General features: G+C 48.9%; 1 protein-coding gene across 4 annotated transcripts in view; it reads left to right on the top strand.

The window, feature by feature from the left end:
* Positions 1-293: 293 nt before the first annotated feature.
* The window catches only part of LOC149435227 (arf-GAP with Rho-GAP domain, ANK repeat and PH domain-containing protein 1-like), a 44177-nt gene continuing 20272 nt past the window's right edge, over positions 294-24198 (top strand). Inside the window, exons 1-9 of one of the 4 annotated variants that reach the window (XM_089662881.1) lie at positions 294-441; positions 2274-2354; positions 2446-2511; positions 4415-4532; positions 4948-5064; positions 7995-8131; positions 14250-14285; positions 20076-20158; positions 22338-22388. In XM_089662881.1, the coding sequence (XP_089519007.1) occupies positions 322-441; positions 2274-2354; positions 2446-2511; positions 4415-4532; positions 4948-5064; positions 7995-8131; positions 14250-14285; positions 20076-20158; positions 22338-22388 (809 nt within the window). In that variant the 5' untranslated portion in view covers positions 294-321. Of the gene's footprint in view, positions 442-2273; positions 2355-2445; positions 2512-4414; positions 4533-4947; positions 5065-7994; positions 8132-14249; positions 14286-20075; positions 20159-22334; positions 22389-24198 lie in introns of all 4 variants that reach the window. The other 3 variants (XM_089662880.1, XM_089662883.1, XM_089662882.1) reach the window with 3 other exon arrangements.

Genomic DNA, 24198 nt, shown 5'->3' with positions numbered 1-24198 from the left:
GTCTCTCTCTCCCGTCTCTCTCCTCCCATCCTCCCCCCCTCTCCCGTCTCTCTCTCCCCCTCTCCCGTCTCTCTCTCCCCCCTCTCCCATCTCTCACTCCCCCCCTCTCCCGTCTCTCTCCCCCCCTCTTCCGTCTCTCCCCCCCCCTCTCCCGTCTCTCTCTCTCCCGTCTCTCTCTCTCCCCCTCTCCCGTCTCTCACTCCCCCCCTCTCCCGTCTCTCCCCCCCCTCTTCTGTCTCTCCCCCCCCCCCCTCTCTGTCCATATGTTGATGATTTGTTCCTCTGTCTCGCAGTATTCAGCACTTTTCGGAGGTCAATCAGATGAACATCCACAACCTGGCCATTGTGTTTGGTCCCACGCTCTTCCAGACGGACGGTCAGAACTACAAGCCGGGCCGAGTGGTGGAGGATCTCATCAACTTCTACCTGGAGATATTCAATGTAGGCCAGATCCCAGGACTCTTCTATAGCACCGACTTAGAACATCCACGTATGACCCACCACATGTGGCCCTTTGGTGGATATTATGTGGCCCTCAGTCCCCAGCAGCCTATAGAGATAGCACTGATTTGTAAAGGGGCTGTAGAGGCAGTGATCTCTGACAGTCTCATGTTACGTTTCCCCGTTCATTAACAGTCTCCTGCGGTGTATTTCACGTCTGTACCTGTCAGCAGTCTCTAACCATCTCCAGCCGTGTGTCAGCAGTCTCGGAAAAATGCTTGGTAGTGCCACATGAACTTATTACCTGTGGCCCCCTGGGGATGTCAGGGGCCCACAGTTGAGGCCTCTGTTTCACAGACTGCTGGAAGCAGCAGATTAAATCCTCTTCTACAATTCTATGTGATACCCATTTATAGTCCTCATCTGAGGCGTCCAGCTACCAAAAGTGTACAGTGCAGAGCGCAGGCGGGTGCAGAGCGCAGGCGGGTGCAGAGCGGTGCAGAGCGCAGACGGGTGCAGAGCGGTGCAGAGCGCAGACGGGTGCAGAGCGCAGACGGGTGCAGAGCGCAGACGGGTGCAGAGCGCAGACGGGTGCAGAGCGCAGACGGGTGCAGAGCGCAGACGGGTGCAGAGCGCAGGCAGATGCAGAGAGGTGCAGAGCGCAGGCGGGTGCAGAGCGCAGGCGGGTGCAGAGCGCAGGCGGGTGCAGAGCGCAGACGGGTGCAGAGCGCAGACAGGTGCAGAGCGCAGACAGACGCAGACAGGTGCAGAGCGCAGACAGGTGCAGAGCGCAGGCAGACGCAGACAGGTGCAGAGCGCAGACAGCCGCAGGCAGACGCAGACAGGTGCAGAGCGCAGGCAGGTGCAGAGCGCAGACAGACGCAGACAGGTGCGGAGCGCAGGCAGGTGCAGAGTGCAGACAGCCGCAGGCGGACGCAGGCAGGTGCAGACAGGTGCAGAGCACAGGCAGGTGCAGAGCGCAGACAGGTGCAGAGCGCAGGCAGGTGCAGAGCGCAGACAGGTGCAGAGCGCAGACAGACGCAGACAGGTGCAGAGCGCAGGCAGGTGCAGAGTGCAGACAGCCGCAGGCGGACGCAGGCAGATGCAGACAGGTGCGGAGCGCAGACAGGTGCGGAGCTCAGGCAGGTGCAGAGCGCAGACAGGTGCAGAGCGCAGGCAGGTGCAGAGCGCAGACAGCCGCAGGCAGACGCAGACAGGTGCAGGCAGGTGCAGAGCGCAGGCAGGTGCAGAGCGCAGACAGACGCAGACAGGTGCAGAGCGCAGACAGCCACAGGCAGATGCAGACAGGTGCGGAGCGCAGGCAGGTGCAGAGCGCAGGCAGGTGCAGAGCGCAGACAGACGCAGACAGGTGCAGAGCGCAGACAGCCGCAGCGGGACGCAGGCAGATGCAGACAGGTGCGGAGCACAGACAGGTGCGGAGCGCAGGCAGGTGCGGAGCGCAGGCAGGTGCAGAGCGCAGGCAGGCGCAGAGCGCAGGCAGGTGCAGAGCGCAGACAGGCGCAGAGTAGACAGGCGCAGACCGCAGAGAAGTGCAGAGCGCAGGCAGGTGCAGAGCGCAGACAGGCGCAGACAGGTGCAGAGCGCAGACAGGCGCAGGCAGGTGCAGAGCGCAGACAGGCGCAGAGCGCACAGGCACAGAGTAGACAGGCGCAGACCGCAGAGAAGTGCAGAGTGCAGACAGGCGCAGACTCAGACGGGTAGAACAGTTATGATTGGGTGGACAGAATATTCTTCCCGATTGATTGATTGCTGTCAGGTGTAAATATTTCATTGGCTCCTCCTCAATGTACCGCCCCTCCCCCTCTGTGCAGGTGGACCAACAGGAGCTCCAGAAGCAGCTGGACATCGCCTCCACCATCATGAAAGTGCGCAGCTCCCAGGCCAAGCCCAGGGTAAGACGCGGCTCGGGGGGCGGGGCCGAGGGGTCCCCTCCTCTCCTATCAGCATCAATTCTCATTATCAGTCTTCTCTGACTCCTCCCAGGGGACCGACTTCATCTGTTCCGTCTACCTGAGAGAGGTGAAGCCGGAGTGTGAGCAGAGCGTCCACGTGAGTACCCGCCTATCATCTGTCACCGTGTGTATGTGAGTACCCGCCTATCATCTGTCACCGTGTGTATGTGAGTACCCGCCTATCATCTGTCACCATGTGTATGTGAGTACCCGCCTATCATCTGTCACCCGTGTGTATGTGAGTACCCGCCTATCATCTGTCACCGTGTGTATGTGAGTACCCGCCTATCATCTGTCACCGTGTGTATGTGAGTACCCGCCTATCATCTGTCACCGTGTGTATGTGAGTACCCGCCTATCATCTGTCACCGTGTGTATGTGAGTACCCGCCTATCATCTCTCACCGTGTGTATGTGAGTACCCGTCTATCATCTGTCACCGTGTGTATGTGAGTACCTGTCTATCATCTGTCACCGTCTGTATGTGAGTACCCGCCTATCATCTGTCACCGTGTGTATGTGAGTACCTGTCTATCATCTGTCACTGTGTGTATGCGAGTACCCGTCTATCATCTGTCACCGTGTGTATGTGAGTCCCTGCCTATCATCTGTCACCGTGTGTATGTGAGTACCCGCCTATCATCTGTCACCGTGTGTATGTGAGTACCTGCCTATCATCTGTCACCGTGTGTATGTGAGTACCCGCCTATCATCTGTCACCGTGTGTATGTGAGTACCTGTCCATCATCTGTCACCGTGTGTATGTGAGTACCTGTCCATCATCTGTCACCGTGTGTATGTGAGTACCCGCCTATCATCTGTCACCGTGTGTATGTGAGTACCTGTCTATCATCTGTCACCGTGTGTATGCGAGTACCCGTCTATCATCTGTCACCGTGTGTATGTGAGTCCCTGCCTATCATCTGTCACCGTGTGTATGTGAGTACCCGCCTATCATCTGTCACCGTGTGTATGTGAGTACCTGCCTATCATCTGTCACCGTGTGTATGTGAGTACCCGCCTATCATCTGTCCACCGTGTGTATGTGAGTACCTGTCCATCATCTGTCACCGTGTGTATGTGAGTACCTGTCCCATCATCTGTCACCGTGTGTATGTGAGTACCTGTCCATCATCTGTCACCGTGTGTATGTGAGTACCTGTCTATCATCCGTCACCGTGTGTATGTGAGTACCCGTCTGTCATCTGTCACCGTGTGTATGTGAGTACCTGCCTATCATCTGTCACTGTGTGTATGTGAGTACCTGTCCATCATCTGTCACCGTGTGTATGTGAGTCCCGTCTATCATCTGTCACCGTGTGTATGTGAGTACCCCGCCTATCATCTGTCACCATGTGTATGTGAGTCCCTGCCTATCATCTGTCACCGTGTGTATGTGAGTACCTGTCCATCATCTGTCACCGTGTGTATGTGAGTACCCGTCTCTATTCTGTCACCGTGTGTATGTGAGTACCTGTCTATCATCTGTCACCGTGTGTATGTGAGTACCCGTCTATCATCTGTCACTGTGTGTATGTGAGTACCTGTCTATCATCTGTCACCGTGTGTATGTGAGGTACCCGTCTATCATCTGTCACTGTGTGTATGTGAGTACCCGTCTATCATCTGTCACCGTGTGTATGTGAGTACCTGTCTATCATCTGTCACCGTGTGTATGTGAGTACCCGTCTATCATCTGTCACTGTGTGTATGTGAGTACCCGTCTATCATCTGTCACCGTGTGTATGTGAGTACCCGTCTATCATCTGTCACCGTGTGTATGTGAGTACCTGTCTATCATCTGTCACCGTGTGTATGTGAGTACCCGTCTATCATCTGTCACCGTGTGTATGTGAGTACCCGTCTATCATCTGTCACCGTGTTATGTGAGTACCCGTCTATCATCTGTCACCGTGTGTATGTGAGTACCTGTCTATCATCTGTCACCGTGTGTATGTGAGTACCTGTCCATCATCTGTCACTGTGTGTACCTTTTTCCAGATCGCAGTCACCATGACGGCACAGGAGCTGGTGGAGACGCTGCTGGAGAGGCGGAACATCTCGCCGAAGGATGGAGAATATTGGAGCTGCGTGGAGGTGGACACTGCGGAGGAGACGGGTAGGCGGGCGACATCCTCTGTATGTTCTTAGCTGAGCCACTTGGTGGCGTTGCAGCTTAACAGCCAGGCAAGCAGCATTTTCAGAACGCGCAGTGACAGCTGTGCCTTGCAGCACTGGGGTTCTGGGTTCTCGCCTGCATGGAGTATGTATGTTCATCCCGTGGTTTCTCTGTTCCCCACCAGAACCAATTGGTGGAGATTAGAGTGTGAGCTCCTTCGTGGAGGCAGGGATTCATCTGATTGGCTCAGTATTCTCTTTGCAGCCCGCTACAGCCTGCAAGTTGAAAGATCTGAACCTTTTGCTTTAGCACGCCTTAGACACGAAGACCTCATTAGAATCCCGAGGATCGTTCCGCTCTCATCGTCTTTGCAATGACTTTATTAACGGTTTCCCGCCCTCCCTTCTGTCTGCAGAGCGCCCCCTACACTTCTCCGAGAAGGTGCTGCCGATCTTCCACACCAACGTCAACAGCAGCACCCACCTGGTGGTGAAAGAGGACCCCAACATGGACGCCATGCTGCTTTACCTTAGTAAGTGGCCTGAATTACATCAGTTATGTGTTGGGGGGGGAGGGACGACAACGATGTAGCGAAAATTGTTACCCCAAAATGTGTGAGGGGACGGTCACAGCGACATTATACAGATAAGCATTGCCAGTGACGGCAATTCTGAGGGGTTAATATGGTGGCCATTGACACCAGTGCTCGGGGTTATTATCGTGGTCATTGGCACGAATGCTGGGGGTTATTATGGTGGCCACTGACACCAGCGATGGGGGTTATTATTCCAGTCACTGACATAAATGCTGGGGAAATGTATTGCTTTCTCAGACACCAATCCTGGAGGTTATTACTGCATCCACTTACACCAGTGCTGGGGGTTGTTATTGTGGTCATTTGCACCAATGCTGGGGGTTATTATAGTGGTCACTGGCACCAATGCTGGGGGTTATTATTGCAGCCACTTACACCAGTGTTTGGGGTTATTATTGTGGCCATTTGCACCAATGCTGGGGGTTATTATTGTGGCCATTTGCACCAATGCTGGGGGTTATTATTGTGGTCACTGGCACCAATGCTGGGGGTTATTATTGTGGTCACTGGCACCAGTGCTGGGGGTTATTATTGTGGTCACTGGCACCAATGCTGGGGGGTTATTATAGTGGTCACTGGCACCAATGCTGGGGGTTATTATTGTGGTCACTGGCACCAATGCTGGGGGGTTATTATAGTGGTCACTGGCACCAATGCTGGGGGTTATTATTGTGGTCACTGGCACCAATGCTGGGGGTTATTATAGTGGTCACTGGCACTAATGCTGGGGGTTATTATTGTGGTCACCGACACCAATGCTGGGGGTTAATATTGTAGTCACCGGCACCAATGCTGGGGGTTATTATAGTGGTTACTGGCACCAATGCTGGGGGTTATATTGTGGTCACCGGCACCAATGCTGGGGGTTATTATTGTGGTCACTGGCACCAATGCTGGGGGTTATTATTGTGGTCACTGGCACCAATGCTGGGGGTTATTATAGTGGTCACTGGCACTAATGCTGGGGGTTATTATTGTGGTCACTGGCACCAATGCGGGGGGTTAATATTGTGGTCACTGGCACCAATGCTGGGGGTTATAATTGTGGTCATTTGTACCAATGCTGGGGGTTATTATTGTGGTCACTGACACCAATGCTGGGGGTTATTATTGTGGTCATTTGCACCAATGCTGGAGGTTATTATTGTGGTCACTGGCACCAATGCTGGAGGTTATTATTGTCACTGGCACCAATGCTGGGGTTAATATTGTGGTCACTGGCACCAATGCTGGGGGTTATATTGTGGTCACTGGCACCAATGCTGGGGGTTATTATTGTGGTCACTGGCACCAATGCTGGGGGTTATAATTGTGGTCATTTGTACCAAAGCTGGGGGTTATTATTGTGGTCACTGGCACCAATGCTGGGGGTTATTATTGTGGTCACTGGCACCAATGCTGGGGGTTATTATTGTGGTCACTGGCACCAATGCTGGGGGTTATTATTGTGGTCACTGGCACCAATGCTGGGGGTTATTATTGTGGTCACTGGCACCAATGCTGGGGGTTATTATTGTGGTTACTGGCACCAATGCTGGGGGTTATTATTGTGGTCATTTGCACCAATGCTGGAGGTTATTATTGTGGTCACTGGCACCAATGCTGGAGGTTATTATTGTCACTGGCACCAATGCTGGGGGTTATATTGTGGTCACTGGCACCAATGCTGGGGGTTATTATTGTGGTCACTGGCACCAATGCTGGGGGTTATAATTGTGGTCATTTGTACCAATGCTGGGGGTTATTATTGTGGTCACTGGCACCAATGCTGGAGGTTATAATTGTGGTCACTGGCACCAATGCTGGAGGTTATTATTGTGGTCACTGGCACTAATGCTGGGGGTTTTTATTGTGGTCACTGGCACCAATGCTGGGGGTTATTATTGTGGTCACTGGCACCAATGCTGGGGGTTATAATTGTGGTCATTTGTACCAATGCTGGGGGTTATTATTGTGGTCACTGACACCAATGCTGGGGGTTATTATTGTGGTCACTGGCACCAATGCTGGAGGTTATTATTGTCACTGGCACCAATGCTGGGGTTTAATATTGTGGTCACTGGCACCAATGCTGGGGGTTATATTGTGGTCACTGGCACCAATGCTGGGGGTTATTATTGTGGTCACTGGCACCAATGCTGGGGGTTATTATTGTCACTGGCACCAATGCTGGGGTTAATATTGTGGTCACTGGCACCAATGCTGGGGGTTATATTGTGGTCACTGGCACCAATGCTGGGGGTTATTATTGTGGTCACTGGCACCAATGCTGGGGGTTATAATTGTGGTCATTTGTACCAATGCTGGGGGTTATTATTGTGGTCACTGGCACCAATGCTGGAGGTTATAATTTTGGTCACTGGCACCAGTGCTGGGGGTTATTATTGTGGTCACTGGCACCAATGCTGGGGGTTATTATTGTGGTCACTGGCACCAATGCTGGAGGTTATTATTGTGGTCACTGGCACTAATGCTGGGGGTTATTATTGTGGTCACTGGCACCAATGCTGGGGGTTATTATTGTGGTCACTGGCACCAATGCTGGAGGTTATTATTGTGGTCACTGGCACCAATGCTGGGGGTTATAGTTGAATGGACTACCTAACTCAACACAATGTACTTCAACCCGCTTCTGCTGTGTGGCCCTCTGAAATGTGCTGCACTTCTATCATTTTCAAGAGCACCACTGGCTTACCTGAACAACAGATTGTGAGGTGCGCTGTGCCAACACTAAGAGATTGTACAATCAGATTGTGAAGTGTGTGGCCAGCTTTAGATTTGCAGTCAATCAGATATACCATATATATGGGTTATAATCCGGCCCAGCAGTCATCTCCATCCTCTTCTTCTCTCTTTCCCTGTTTTAGAAAATCGGGTGGGAGACTCCAAGACCGGGATGATGAAATTCCGGGAAGATAAAAGCCTACTGGACTTCAAGGGGAGATTCCACGATCGGTATTTCATGCTGAACAGCACCACGCTGCGGATGTACCGGGAGATCCGGGTAGGTGCTGCCAGGGTTGTCTCCCTGATAGGGCTCCTCAGTCCCCGCACACACCGATAAAAGATCACCTCAGTTTATAGATGTTCGTCCGATAAAGCCGTTCTATCAAATCCATCTGTATTGCTAGTTGCTGCACACCAGCTGAAGGGTGAAATCGGTCTTTCGGCTGGCTGCCCTCCCTGTAAGCATGAGCGGGTGCTAGATTGGACCCCAGGAGTGTGATGATGTTATTGATGGTCCAGAGCTCGGGGGGGGGGGGGGTAGGATGGGCAGGGCAATGTGTGTGTGTGTGGGGGGGATGGACAGGTCAGTGTCACATAGCTGGCAACATTTTCTTCGACTACAATATCGATCGATGTAGCACATATGGTATTAATTGAGAATACGGTCTCTCAGAAACTGTTTATCAATCGATCATTTATTCAGTCTCTATTACGATCGGTTATTTGACACACGTGCAGATATTCTTTTGAGTGATCAGAAACGATCAATAAAATTCCACCACAGCCTCAATCGATTGAAAGCTCGCTAAATCGATGATTGTTATGCAATCTGATTATTTTAAAGTGCAATCACCGTTTTGGGGGAATCGTTTGCTCTACGCTGCTTGGTGACCACACATGTATCGATGATCAGTCAATCGATCGATGCAGCTAAAACAGTCAGATTAAATACAGACTCTCAATGCGATCAATTCGGCGAGCTTTCGATTGCTTTTGATACTGGCAGTTCGATCAGCCATAGATTGTTTCTGATCAGTCGTATTTCCAATTATTATCGTGTGTGTTGCACTGTTTGGTGTTTTAGCCGATGGTGAATGGCGCCTAGATCGATCAAACAAATACGTATGCGTACATGGGCACCTTAGGACACAAACCGATACATATATGGCCACCGAAGATTACAAATTGATACATATATGACCTCCTTAGGATACAAATTGATACATATATGACCTCCTTAGGATACAAATTGATACATATATGACCTTCTTAGGATACAAATTGATACATATATGACCTTCTTAGGATACAAATTGATACACATATGAACTCCTAAGATTACAAATATGGCCACGTTTGGATACAAATTGATACACATACAGGTGAAACTCGAAAAATGAGAATATGCTGCAAAAGTTGATTGATTTCAGTGCAGCAACTTAAAAGGTGACACTAATATATGAGACTCATTCCATGCAAAGCAAGATAGTTCAAGCCGTGATTTGTCATCATTGTGATGATTATGGCTTACAGCTCATGAAAACCCCAAATCCACAATCTCAGAAAATGAGAATATTCCATGCAATCAATAAAACACGGATTGTACATAGAACAATATCGCACCTCTGAAAAGTAGAAGCTGCATATGTACTCAGGACTTGGTTTGGGCCCCTTTTGCAGCAATTACTGCCTCAATGCGGCGTGGCATGGAAGCTGTCAGCCTGTGGCACTGCTGAGGTGTTATGGAAGACCAGGATGCTTCAATAGCGGCCTTCAGCTCTTCTGCATTGTTCGGTCTCATGTCTCTCATCTGTCTCTTGGCAATGCCCCATAGATTCTCTATGGGGTTCAGGTCAGGCGAGTTTGCTGGCCAATCAAGCACAGTAATCCCACGGTCATTGAACCAGGTTTTGGTGCTTTTGGCAGTGTGGGTGGAGCCAAGTCCTGCTGGAAAATGAAGTCAGCGTCCCCATAAAGCTCGTCTGTGGAAGGAAGCATGAAGTGCCCCAAAATCTCCTGGCAGACGGCTGCGTTGTCCCTGGACTTAATGAAGCACAGTGGACCAACACCAGCAGATGACATGGCTCCCCAAATCAACACAGACTGTGGAAACTTCAAACTGGACTTCAAGCATCTTGCAGTGTGTGCCTCTCCATTCTTCCTCCATACTCGGGGTCCTTGGGCCTCTCCATTCTTCCTCCATACTCGGGGTCCTTGGGCCTCTCCATTCTTCCTCCATACTCGGGGTCCTTGGGCCTCTCCATTCTTCCTCCATACTCTGGGTCCTTGGGCCTCTCCATTCTTCCTCCATACTCGGGGTCCTTGGGCCTCTCCATTCTTCCTCCATACTCGGGGTCCTTGGGCCTCTCCATTCTTCCTCCATACTCGGGGTCCTTGGGCCTCTCCATTCTTCCTCCATACTCGGGGTCCTTGTGCCTCTCCATTTTTCCTCCATACTCTGGGTCCTTGGGCCTCTCCATTCTTCCTTCATACTCGGAGTCCTTGTGCCTCTTCATTCTTCCTCCATACTCAGGGTCCTTGGGCCTCTCCATTCTTCCTCCATACTCGGGGTCCTTGGGCCTCTCCATTCTTCCTCCATACTCGGGGTCCTTGGGTCTCTCCATTCTTCCTCCATACTCGGGGTCCTTGTGCCTCTCCATTCTTCCTCCATACTCTGGGTCCTTGGGCCTCTCCATTCTTCCTCCATGCTCTGGGTCCTTGGGCCTCTCCATTCTTCTTCCATGCTCGGGGTCCTTGGGCCTCTCCATTCTTCCTCCATACTCGGGGTCCTTGGGCCTCTCCATTCTTCCTCCATGCTCGGGGTCCTTGGGCCTCTCCATTCTTCCTCCATGCTCTGGGTCCTTGGGCCTCTCCATTCTTCTTCCATGCTCGGGGTCCTTGGGCCTCTCCATTCTTCTTCCATGCTCGGGGTCCTTGGGCCTCTCCATTCTTCCTCCATACTCGGGGTCCTTGGGCCTCTCCATTCTTCCTCCATACTCGGGGTCCTTGGGCCTCTCCATTCTTCCTCCATACTCGGGGTCCTTGGGCCTCTCCATTCTTCCTCCATACTCTGGGTCCTTGGGCCTCTCCATTCTTCCTCCATACTCTGGGTCCTTGGGCCTCTCCATTCTTCCTCCATACTCGGGGTCCTTGGGCCTCTCCATTCTTCCTCCATACTCGGGGTCCTTGGGCCTCTCCATTCTTCCTCCATACTCGGGGTCCTTGGGCCTCTCCATTCTTCCTCCATACTCGGGGTCCTTGTGCCTCTCCATTTTTCCTCCATACTCTGGGTCCTTGGGCCTCTCCATTCTTCCTTCATACTCGGAGTCCTTGTGCCTCTTCATTCTTCCTCCATACTCAGGGTCCTTGGGCCTCTCCATTCTTCCTCCATACTCGGGGTCCTTGGGCCTCTCCATTCTTCCTCCATACTCGGGGTCCTTGGGTCTCTCCATTCTTCCTCCATACTCGGGGTCCTTGTGCCTCTCCATTCTTCCTCCATACTCTGGGTCCTTGGGCCTCTCCATTCTTCCTCCATGCTCTGGGTCCTTGGGCCTCTCCATTCTTCTTCCATGCTCGGGGTCCTTGGGCCTCTCCATTCTTCCTCCATACTCGGGGTCCTTGGGCCTCTCCATTCTTCCTCCATGCTCGGGGTCCTTGGGCCTCTCCATTCTTCCTCCATGCTCTGGGTCCTTGGGCCTCTCCATTCTTCTTCCATGCTCGGGGTCCTTGGGCCTCTCCATTCTTCTTCCATGCTCGGGGTCCTTGGGCCTCTCCATTCTTCCTCCATACTCGGGGTCCTTGGGCCTCTCCATTCTTCCTCCATACTCGGGGTCCTTGGGCCTCTCCATTCTTCCTCCATACTCGGGGTCCTTGGGCCTCTCCATTCTTCCTCCATACTCTGGGTCCTTGGGCCTCTCCATTCTTCTTCCATGCTCGGGGTCCTTTGGCCTCTCCATTCTTCCTTCATACTCGGGGTCCTTGGGCCTCTCCATTCTTCCTCCATACTCGGGGTCCTTGGGCCTCTCCATTCTTCCTCCATACTCTGGGTCCTTGGGCCTCTCCATTCTTCCTCCATACTCGGGGTCCTTGTGCCTCTCCATTCTTCCTCCGTACTTGGGGTCCTTGGGCCTCTCCATTCTTCCTCCATACTCGGGGTCCTTGTGCCTCTCCATTCTTCCTTCATACTCGGGGTCCTTGGGCCTCTCCATTCTTCCTCCATACTCGGGGTCCTTGTGCCTCTCCATTCTTCCTCCATACTCGGGGTCCTTGGGCCTCTCCATTCTTCCTCCATACTCGGGGTCCTTGGGCCTCTCCATTCTTCCTCCATACTCGGGGTCCTTGGGCCTCTCCATTCTTCCTCCATACTCTGGGTCCTTGGGCCTCTCCATTCTTCCTCCATACTCTGGGTCCTTGGGCCTCTCCATTCTTCTTCCATGCTCGGGGTCCTTTGGCCTCTCCATTCTTCCTTCATACTCGGGGTCCTTGGGCCTCTCCATTCTTCCTCCATACTCGGGGTCCTTGGGCCTCTCCATTCTTCCTCCATACTCTGGGTCCTTGGGCCTCTCCATTCTTCCTCCATACTCGGGGTCCTTGTGCCTCTCCATTCTTCCTCCGTACTTGGGGTCCTTGGGCCTCTCCATTCTTCCTCCATACTCGGGGTCCTTGTGCCTCTCCATTCTTCCTTCATACTCGGGGTCCTTGGGCCTCTCCATTCTTCCTCCATACTCGGGGTCCTTGTGCCTCTCCATTCTTCCTCCATACTCGGGGTCCTTGGGCCTCTCCATTCTTCCTCCATACTCGGGGTCCTTGGGCCTCTCCATTCTTCCTCCATACTCGGGGTCCTTGGGCCTCTCCATTCTTCCTCCATACTCGGGGTCCTTGGGCCTCTCCATTCTTCCTCCATACTCGGGGTCCTTGGGCCTCTCCATTCTTCCTCCATACTCCATGGTTTCCAAATGAGATGCAAAAGTTGCTCTCAGCAGAAAAGAGGACTTTGGACCACTGTGCAGCAGACCAGGTCTGTTTTTCTTTAGCCCAGGTAAGACGCTTCTGATGTTGTTTGTTGTTCAGGAGCGGCTTGACAAGAGGAATACGACATCTGAAGCCCATGTCCAGGATCTGTCTGTGTGTGGTGGCTCTTGATGCACTGACTCCAGCCTCAGTCCACTCCTTGTGAAAGTCCCCAACACTTTTGAATGGCCTTTTCCTGACAATCCTCTCCAGGCTGCGGTCATCCCTGCTGCTTGTGCACCTTTTTCTTCCACACTTTTCCCTTCCACATAACTTTCTATTAATGTGCTTTGATACAGCACTTTGGGAACATCCAACTTCTTCTGCAATTCCCTTTTGAGGCTTTCCCTCCTTATGGAGGGTGTCAGTGATGGTGTCAGGTCAGCAGTCTTTCCCATGATTGTGATTCCTACTGAACCAGACTGAGAGACCATTTAAAGGCTCAGGAACCCTTTGCAGGTGTTATGGCTGAATGAGCTGATTAGAGTGGGACACTTTGAGCCGAGATTATTCCACCTTTTCACAATATTCTCATTTTCTGAGATTGTGGATTTGGGGTTTTCATGAGCTGTAAGCCATAATCATCACAATGATGACAAATCACGGCTTGAACTATCTTGCTTTGCATGGAATGAGTCTCATATATTAGTTTCACCTGTAGATCCAACATAGGATACAAATTGATACATATATGGCCTCCTTAGACACCCGCCCCCTCATCTATAGACTGATACCGAAGGGCTAATAAATCAAAACAAATACAAAGTTAAAAATCAAAATTGCTGCTTAAGAGGTGTGGAGATAGTAACCTACAGGATAGAAGGAATTATCAAAGACTATCGTTCGTAATAAAAAACAAGTAAAAGGAGAGAAAGGAGACGAATCCAGAAGAGGGAAGAAGAAGGAAGAAAAGTGAAGGAGGCGAGGGTTAGCGGGTGAAACGCGTCAGCAGAGACGGTCCCTCCTGTTCCCATTATCAGGATCAATAAAGATGATCAGCATTTGAACCTTTCATGGAGTGCAGCTACCTTTTTTTTTTTTTTTTTTTCTGGATTCTCGCATGCCGCAGTTTTGCCGCGCTTTGTTTAGAGTACAGCGTTAGGCTCCTCCTACAGCGCTTGAGGCCTGAATGAAATCTCCCATTTTTCATTGTGCTTAATGGGAGGCTGTGAGAACGGTTATTGCCGGTGCGGAGGCCATCACCTGACCCCTGGAGGAGGCGCTACTCCATCACCGCAGCATCACCCGACCCGAGGCAGCGCCACCTCCAGGAGCTGGGCGCTGATAGCAGTCTCTGACCTGCGAGAGTCGCGCTCACAGTCTCTGTGTACATGTTGCCGGTCCTGTCTGTCTGTCTGTTGTAACGCACGTCCTTTGTTGAGCAGAATCCAAGATCACCGAATGCTGACGGCGCCAAGGAGGTGAGGGGTGTTGGTGTGTGTGCTTTTATTGTAGCATCCTCCATCTTGGTGCGGGACTTCCTCTCACTTCTCATGATCTATAGTGGTAGGATTAAAGGGTCACTCCACCCCAAACTGATATGTTAGTGTTTAGAGGATGCTGGAGAGTTAAAAATTCTGGTTAGTCTCTTCTGGGTTTCTTGGATTCCATGGTGAAATCCCTGCACTGAGTTCCCAGGTCTGCTGTGCCCATTATGAGGGGTTCCCACCATTCCTGCACTGAGTTCCCAGGTCTGCTGTGCCCATTATGAGGGGTTCCCACCATCCCTGTGCTGAGTTCCCGGGTTTGTACACCCACTGTGCCCATTATGAGGGGTTACCACCATCCCTGTGCTGAGTTCCTGGGTTTGTACACCCGCTGTGCCCATTATGAGGGGTTCCCATCATCCCTGTGCTGAGTTCCCGGGTCTGCTGTGCCCATTATGAGGGGTTCCCACTATCCCTGTGCTGAGTTCCCGGCTCTGTACACCCGCTGTGCCCATTATGAGGGGTTCCCACCATCCCTGTGCTGAGTTCCCAGGTCTGTACGCCCGCTGTGCCCATTATGAGGGGTTCCCACCATCCCTGTGCTGAGTTCCCGGGTCTGCTGCATTATTTTTATATAATGAAGAATGTAACAGGAGGAGCTGGGACACAAATCGATAGATGGGACACCCAAAAGGTAGAGAGCTGGGAACTCGATGAGGGAGATCTCAGCCAATCAGGTGACTTCACATACTAGACATAGTGTATAATTATCGTTTTGAGGGTGGGGGGGAGCGATTGGGAACAATACTCCAGATTTGTGCGCATGCCAATGACTTCTTCTATGTCCCTCAAGCTTACCATTTGTGAACCTGAGTTTCCAGCTCCTCCCCTCCGCGGTGCTCATTACTGGGGGCAGGGTTGGTCCACCCTTCATATTTAACTTGCAGGATTTTGGAGGGACTGCAGCTGCAGAAATGAGACACCTACTGGCTGTAGTGATTTTCATGGACTTGGGTAGTTCAGGTTTTGATCTCAACAGAAATATCAGTTTTTGGTGGAGTGACCTTTTATAGCATGACTCCACTTATGATCTCAATAAAATGACAATTATAAAGACCACCAAAATCAGAAAAATGACCGCTTCTCCTTCTGCTGCCCTTCACCCCGCTGCGCTGCAAAATTCCATGCAAATTCTTTCCATTGCTATCCGGAAAGATGTGATTTCACTTCTGTGACACCATTGAGAAAATAGAGTTTGGCAAAAGAAGAAGAAAACATGAATTGGGTGATGTGGAGACTGGGGGTCCCTCCATGGAGAGATTGGTGGAGACGGGTCCCTGCATGGAGAGATCGGTGGAGCCGGGTCCCTCCATGGAGAGACCGGTGGAGCCGAGTCCCTCCATGGAGAGACCGGTGGAGCCGGGTCCCTCCATGGAGAGACCGGTGGAGCCGGGTCCCTCCATGGAGAGACCGGTGGAGCCGGGTCCCTCCATGGAGAGACCGGTGGAGCCGGGTCCCTCCATGGAGAGACCGGTGGAGCCGGGTCCCTCCATGGAGAGACCGGTGGAGCCGGGTCCCTCCATGGAGAGACCGGTGGAGCCGGGTCCCTCCATGGAGAGACCGGTGGAGCGATTGTTTTAGATAGGATTTCTCCATGGAGAGATCAAGGGATCCCTCCATGGAGAGATTGGTGGAGACAGGTTCCTTTCTGAAGAAATTGGTGGAGACAGGTTCCTTTATGAAGAGATTGGTGGAGACAGGATCCTTTATGAAGAGATTGGTGGAGACAGGTTCCTTTATGAAGAGATTGGTGGAGACAGGTTCCTTTAGGAAGAGATTGGTGGAGACAGGTACCTTTATGAAGAGATTGGTGGAGACAGGTTCCTTTAGGAAGAGATTGGTGGAGACAGGTTCCTTTAGGAAGAGATTGGTGGAGACAGGTTCCTTTCTGAAGAAATTGGTGGAGACAGGTTCCTTTATGAAGAGATTGGTGGAGACAGGATCCTTTATGAAGAGATTGGTGGAGACAGGTTCCTTTATGAAGAGATTGGTGGAGACAGGTTCCTTTAGGAAGAGATTGGTGGAGACAGGTACCTTTATGAAGAGATTGGTGGAGACAGGTTCCTTTAGGAAGAGATTGGTGGAGACAGGTACCTTTATGAAGAGATTGGTGGAGACAGGTTCCTTTAGGAAGAGATTGGTGGAGACAGGTTCCTTTATGAAGAGATTGGTGGAGACAGGTTCCTTTATGAAGAGATTGGTGGAGACAGGTTCCTTTATGAAGAGATTGGTGGAGACAGGTACCTTTATGAAGAGATTGGTGGAGACAGGTTCCTTTATGAAGATATTGGTGGAGACATGTACCTTTATGAAGAGATTGGTGGAGACAGGTTCCTTTAGGAAGAGATTGGTGGAGACAGGTTCCTTTATGAAGAGATTGGTGGAGACAGGTTCCTTTATGAAGAGATTGGTGGAGACAGGTTCCTTTATGAAGAGATTGGTGAAAAGAGGTTCCTTTAGGAAGAGATTGGTGGAGACAGGTTCCTGAAATGGGAAATGGAGAGATCAGTGTAGAAGGGTCCTTCTGTGAGGAGATCAGGGGAGAGAGATTGGTGGACACAGGATCCTTTATGGAGCGATTGGTAGAAATGGGTTTCCTCCATGGAGAGATCAGTGCAGAAGGGCCCTTCTGTGAGGAGATCAGGGGAGAGAGATTGGTGGAGAGTCCGATTCATTGTGAACTTCTTCTGCTACATTGTCTTCTCCAGAATGTTCTGATCTGCATAGAACTGCTGGGAGGGGTTTCAGTGTAAATGGTTTTACCCATAAAAAAATGTCTCAGTGATGAGGGAGAAACAGAAATAGGGTCTTCCCTTTGATGAATTTTATTCTAAAAAAACTTTGGACATTTAACCATTGACATTGGAGTCAATCAGGGGTTGGGGGGGTTATAGTTGGGATTAGCATTAATGTTAGCACTAGTGTTAAGAGTTTGGGCTAGCAATAATCTTAGTGGCAGGGTTAGTATTAGGGTTCGGGTTATCAGTAGGGTAGTATTAGGGTTTGGGTTATCAGTAGGGTAGTATTAGGGTTCGGGTTATCAGTAGGGTAGTATTAGGGTTTGGGTTAGCAGTAGGGTTAGTATTAGGGTTTAGGTTAGCAGTAGGGTAGTATTAGGGTTCGGGTTAGCAGTAGGGTAGTATTAGGGTTTGGGTTAGCAGTAGGGTTAGTATTAGGGTTTAGGTTAGCAGTAGGGTTACTATTAGGGTTTAGGTTAGCAGTAGGGTAGTATTAGGGTTTAGGTTAGCAGTAGGTTTAGTATTAGGGTTTGGGTTAGCAGTAGGGTAGTATTAGGGTTTAGGTTAGCAGTAGGGTTAGTATTAGGGTTCGGGTTAGCAGTAGGGTAGTATTAGGGTTTAGGTTAGCAGTAGGGTTAGTATTAGGGTTCGGGTTAGCAGTAGGGTTACTGTTAGGGTTTAGGTTAGCAGTAGGGTTACTGTTAGGGTTTAGGTTAGCAGTAGGGTTAGTATTAGGGTTTAGGTTAGCAGTAGGGTTAGTATTAGGGTTTGGGTTAGCAGTAGGGTTACTATTAGGGTTTGAGTTTGCATTAGATTTGGTATTATGGTTTGGGTTAGTACTAGGGTTTAGTTGAGTTTGCAGTAGGGTTACTATTAGGGTTTCTATTAGCAGTAGGGTCAGTATTAGGGTTTGGGTTAGCAGAAGGGTTAGTATTAGGGTTTCTATTAGCAGTAGGATTAGTATTACGGGTTGGTTTAGCAGTAGTTTATTGTTAGGGTTCCGGTTAGCAGTAGGGTTACTATTAGGGTTCGGGTTAGCAGTAGGGTTAGTATTAGGGTTTAGGTTAGCAGTAGGTTTAGTATTAGGGTTTGGGTTAGCAGTAGGGTTAGTATTAGGGTTTGGGCTAGCAGTAGGGTTAGTATTAGGGTTCGGGTTAGCAGTAGGGTTACTGTTAGGGTTTAGGTTAGCAGTAGGGTTAGTATTAGGGTTTGAGTTAGCGGTAGGGTTACTGTTAGGGTTTAGGTTAGCAGTAGGGTTAGTATTAGGGTTTGGGTTAGCAGTAGGGTTAGTATTAGGGTTTGGGTTAGCAGTAGGGTTAGTATTAGGGTTTGGGTTAGAAGTAGGGTTAGTATTAGGGTTTGGGTTAGCAGTAGGGTTAGTATTAGGGTTCGGGTTAGCAGTAGGGTTACTATTAGGGTTTGAGTTTGCATTAGGTTTGGTATTATGGTTTGGGTTAGTACTAGGGTTTAGTTGAGTTTGCAGTAGGGTTACTATTAGGGTTTCTATTAGCAGTAGGGTCAGTATTAGGGTTTGGGTTAGCAGAAGGGTTAGTATTAGGGTTTCTATTAGCAGTAGGATTAGTATTACGGGTTGGTTTAGCAGTAGTTTATTGTTAGGGTTCCGGTTAGCAGTAGGGTTACTATTAGGGTTCCGGTTAGCAGTAGGGTTACTATTAGGGTTCGGGTTAGCAGAAGGGTTAGTATTAGGGTGTGGGTTATCAGTAGGGTTAGTATTATGGATTGGGTTAGCAGTAGGGTTACTATTAGGGTTTGAGATTGCATTAGGCTCAGTGTTATGGTTTGGGTTAGCAGTAGGGTTAGTACTAGGATTTGGTATTGAGGTTTGAGTTTGCAGTAAGTTAGTATTCGGGTTTGCAGACAATTTCTTCTGTCTCTCGGGGACTCTACTGGTGGAATCTCGGCCGAGGTCCTGGGTCTTTACATTTCCTGTGATCAATATCGAAGGAGGGAGAAACGAGTGGGAACAACTCTGCAGCGTGGTGGTGGAAACCCCCAAAATGGGTGGGGCTTTAGTCAGGAAATCTTGCTGTTGGTGTCCCCAGATGATGTATAGGACATCATTGGATAAGCCTGAAAGTCCTCACCTCTAACTGTAGTATCACTTTGGGCGGACTGACCTTCTCTACCACTAAAATGGCTGGAGGATCTCTGTTTTGTTTTTTTGGGGTGACCCTGAGACACATTTGGGAAACTTGTGTCACGCCAGGGAAGTTTATTACTAAAAAAAAAACGTTTGCTCAGCTGTTCATCCAGCAAAACTGCCGGTACGTTTGTTCTGTATGAATAGAGCCAAACTGAATGTTCTCCTATTCCCTCTACAAGTCAAATGTTATTCATTCATAATGAATCATCATGGCCACTGGATGGAGCTGGAGGTCATAGGAAATATGTATTCACATGAACTTTAGCTGCATCTGGGGGTCCTGATGTGGTATTTTCCCAAACAACTCTTGTTTTTTTTTTTTTTTTTTTTTATGAATGAATGAATAATACTTGACCTGTAGGAAGAACATCGCTCTATTTGCAGAGCAGGAATGTACCTGCAGTTCTGCTTGAACAAATAGCTATGTGAACTTTTTATTTATTCATATATATATAAAACACATTCCTTGGTGTAAGTTCCTGGTTTTTGAGGAATTTCCCTAATATTATTATTATTATTTTTATTATGTGCTAAGAGAGATGAGCTAAGTGCATTCCAGTGGCACCAAAACAAAAGTTGTCCAAGGTTTTACACTTTGTTTTCTTTAGAAAACAGCAGCAGCCTTAGTAGAAAAGCCTTTCCCCTGCCAACATGCTGCGCAGAAAGACCCTTGGTCTATGTGTGGAAGCAGCGGTCTCTCTGCAGAGGTTTGATGCACCTCCTGCTGAGTTGTAGCTGGAGCTCTCTCATCGGCATCGCAGAGCTAGAGGTCTGACTGAGCAGAGGTTGTCCTGTTTTACACGTTGTTCCATCTGTCCGCAGAGTCACCAGCCGGAGAAGAAGTGGGAGGTGAAGAACCTGACTGTGTACCTGGGAATCAAGAAGAAGATCCGGGTACCCGTGGGGTGAGCTCTTCACTAACAACGGCACCACTGCTGTGAGAATGGGAGGTCGTCACTGCTGACCTACCTTCCACAATGGCAGGAACTTGATGTCATTGTGATTCTCAGGCTTCATAGATACATACATAGATCATAGGTGAAATGACCACAGATGAATGAATAGATAGAAACGTGGAAAATGAAAAAGATGGATAGATAGATCATAGATAGATTGATCGATAATGGATAGATGGATGGATAGATAGATCACAGATAGATTGATCGATCGATAATGGATGGATGGATAGATAGATACATAGATAATGGATGGAGAGATAGATCATAGATAGATTGATTGATCGATAATGGATGGATGGATGGATAGATAGATCACAGATAGATTGATCGATAATGGATGGAGAGATAGATAATAGATAGATAGATAATAGATAGATAGATAGATTATGGATAGATAGATAGATAATAGATAGATTATAGATAGATAGATAGATAGATAGATAGATAGATAGATAGATAGATAATAGATAGATAGATAGATAGATAATAGATAGATAGATAGATAGATAGATAATAGATAGATAGATAGATAGATAATAGATAGATAATAGATAGATAGATAATAGATAGATAGATAATAGATAGATAGATAATAGATAGATAGATAATAGATAGATAGATAATAGATAGATAATAGATAGATAGATAGATAATAGATAGATAATAGATAGATAGATAATAGATAGATAATAGATAGATAGATAATAGATAGATAATAGATAGATAGATAATAGATAGATAGATAATAGATAGATAATAGATAGATAGATAGATAATAGATAGATAGATGATAGATAATAGATAGATAATAGATAGATAATAGATAGATAGATAGATAGATAATAGATAGATAGATAATAGATAGATAGATAATAGATAGATAGATGATAGATAATAGATAGATAATAGATAGATAATAGATAGATAGATAGATAGATAGATAATAGATAGATAGATAATAGATAGATAATAGATAGATAGATAATAGATAGATAATAGATAGATAGATAGATAGATAATAGATAGATAGATAATAGATAGATAGATAGATAGATAATAGATAGATAAATAGATAGATAATAGATAGATAGATAGATAGATAATAGATAGATAGATAGATAGATAAATAGATAGATAGATAATAGATAGATAATAGATAATAGATAGATAGATAGATAGATAGATAGATAATAGATAGATAGATAGATAGATAGATAGAAAGAGACGGACGGACGGATAATTGATGATCTACAGAGAGTGAATGCCTGTTGATCATTGGGTGTAATGACACAGCAGACCAGTAGGGGTCAGGATAAGCCCGGTGATGAGCGCTCAGTATGGATGATGGGGGTGAAGTTGTTACTTTGTATCTGATATAAGAAGATGTCACAATGATGGAGATCTGTCCTTGGCCCCCTCCCCCATGACTCTACCACGTACCCTCTGAGGTGGACAGCCACTACCCCCCCCCCCCCCATCCCCGGCGGGTGTGTGGGCACAGCTTGCGCTTTGTCATGGAAACCGACTACTTGTTGCTAAGCGCTGACAGCGGCGCTGTGCCTGTGCGGTGGGCATGAAGGGGTTAACCCTGAACTTTGCAGAGTAGTTTATTAGCTTGAGAAGGGGGGAGGGGGGTTAATGAATGCAATGGCGGCCCCTCCCGGGGGATGAATGGCGTCCGTCAATGCCGCTAATGCGCTGCCGTGTTTTATCCGAAGAATAAAAAAGAATAGTTTGTCATTTTTTTTCCTTCCGTGCTTCCATGGAAACTGATCATGTACCAGAATTTTCTCCACAAAATACCTTTTAATAAAAATCTTTTTCACTTGTCCGCACGCCACTCTCCCGATAATGAGAAGGTGAAGGCGCCGCGTCCGGCATTGACATTTGTCCTGCATGTTGGTGGGCAGGCAGCTCAGATACAGCCAACTACTCCATCTTATAGGCTTAGTGATTTTAGGGACCCCCCCCGAGCAGTTTCTGTGTTCTGAACACTGCACTGTATACTAACCCACAGCGACCAATCACAGAGCAGCTATTATCTACTATGCTGTTTTCTGATTGGTGGCTCAGAATGTATCACTCCGCCCTGGTGAAGCTCTTCCTTGTCTGTTTTTTTTAGCAGTTGGGGATTCACAGTAATGTGCAAGAATGAGAAGAACGAGAGGAGCCAATGGTGAGTTCATGAGGCCGAACAGTGGGCAGGGCTAGTAGAAACAGTCATACTGGGCACAGTGGGTGTACAGACCCGGGAACTCAGCACAGGGATGGTGGGAACCCCTCATAATGGGCACAGCGGGTGTACAGACCCAGAAACACAGCACAGGGATGGTGGGAACCCCTCATAATGGGCACAGCGGGTGTACAGACCCGGGAACTCAGCACAGGGATGTTGGGAACCCCTCATAATGGGCACAGCGGGTGTACAGACCCGGGAACTCAGCACAGGGATGTTGGGAACCCCTCATAATGGGCACAGCGGGTGTACAGACCCAGAAACACAGCACAGGGATGGTGGGAACCCCTCATAATGGGCACAGCGGGTGTACAGACCCAGAAACTCAGCACAGGGATGGTGGGAATCTCTCATAATGGGCACAACGAGCGTATAGACCCAGAAACTCAGCACAGGGATGGTGGGAACCCCTCATAATAGGCACAGCGGTTGTACAGACCCAGAAACTCAGCACAGGAATGGTGGGAACCCCTCATAATGGGCACAGTGGGTGTACAGACCCGGGAACTCAGCACAGGGATGGTGGGAACCCCTCATAATGGGCACAGCAGGTGTGCAGACCCGGGAACTCAGCACAGGGATGGTGGGAACCCCTCATAATGGGCACAGCGGGTGTACAGACCCGGGAACTCAGCACAGGGATGGTGGGAACCCCTCATAATGGGCACAGCGAGTGTACAGACCCGGCAACTCAGCACAGGGATGGTGGGAACCCCTCATAATGGGCACAGCGGGTGTACAGAACAGGGAGCACAGAGATCTCATCAACATAATTCCCATGAGATAGAAGAGATTGTCCGGGTTTAATAGACATATCTAAATATAGAAGTATAGAATGTAAATATTTTATAAATGTACATATTTATATATATATTTATTATTTATTTTTAAATATATATGTTTACAGCGGGTAAAATAAGTTGGAGGAAGGGTTTTAATTGGACAATTGAATCAAAAGCTGTTTCATGGCCAGGTGTGGGCTACTCCTTCGTTATCTCTTCATCAATTAAGCAGGTAGAAGGTCTGGAGTTGATTCTAAGAGCGGGATTTACATTTGGAATCTATTGTTGTGAACCTCCATTATGCGTTCAAAGGATCCGTCCATGCAAGTGACTCCGGCCATTGTAAGACTTCAAAAAACAAAACCAATCCATCAGAGAGATCGCAGCAACATCAGGAGGGGCCACATCAACAGTTCGGTCCATTCTGAGGAAAGAAGAACGCACTGGTGAGCTCAGCAACATGACAAGGCATGGACGTCCACGGAGGACAACAGTGGTGGATGATCCAGGATCCTCTCTATGGTAAAGAAAAACCCATTCACAACATCCAGTCAAGTGAAGGACACTCTCCAGGAGGCGGGCGTATCATTGTCAAAGTCTGCAATCAAGAGGAGACTTCACGAGAGCAAATACAGAGGGTTCCCCACGAGGTGCAAATACAGAGGGATCACCACGAGGTGCAAATACAGAGGGATCACCACGAGGTGCAAATACAGAGGGATCACCACGAGGTGCAAATACAGAGGGTTCCCCACGAGGTGCAAATACAGAGGGATCACCACGAGGTGCAAATACAGAGGGATCACCACGAGGTGCAAATACAGAGGGTTCACCACGAGGTGCAAATACAGAGGGATCACCGCGAGGTGCAAATACAGAGGGATCACCACGAGGTGCAAATACAGAGGGTTCACCACGAGGTGCAAATACAGAGGGTTCACCACGAGGTGCAAATACAGAGGGTTCAC

Source organism: Staurois parvus, unplaced genomic scaffold (genome assembly GCF_062004578.1).
Source record: "Staurois parvus isolate SC_StPar_1 unplaced genomic scaffold, SC_StPar_1.0 ptg001578l, whole genome shotgun sequence".
NCBI classification, from domain to species: Eukaryota; Metazoa; Chordata; class Amphibia; order Anura; family Ranidae; genus Staurois; species Staurois parvus.
The sequence above is the reverse complement of the archived record's forward strand: the minus strand, read 5'-3'. Positions and strand labels throughout refer to the sequence as shown.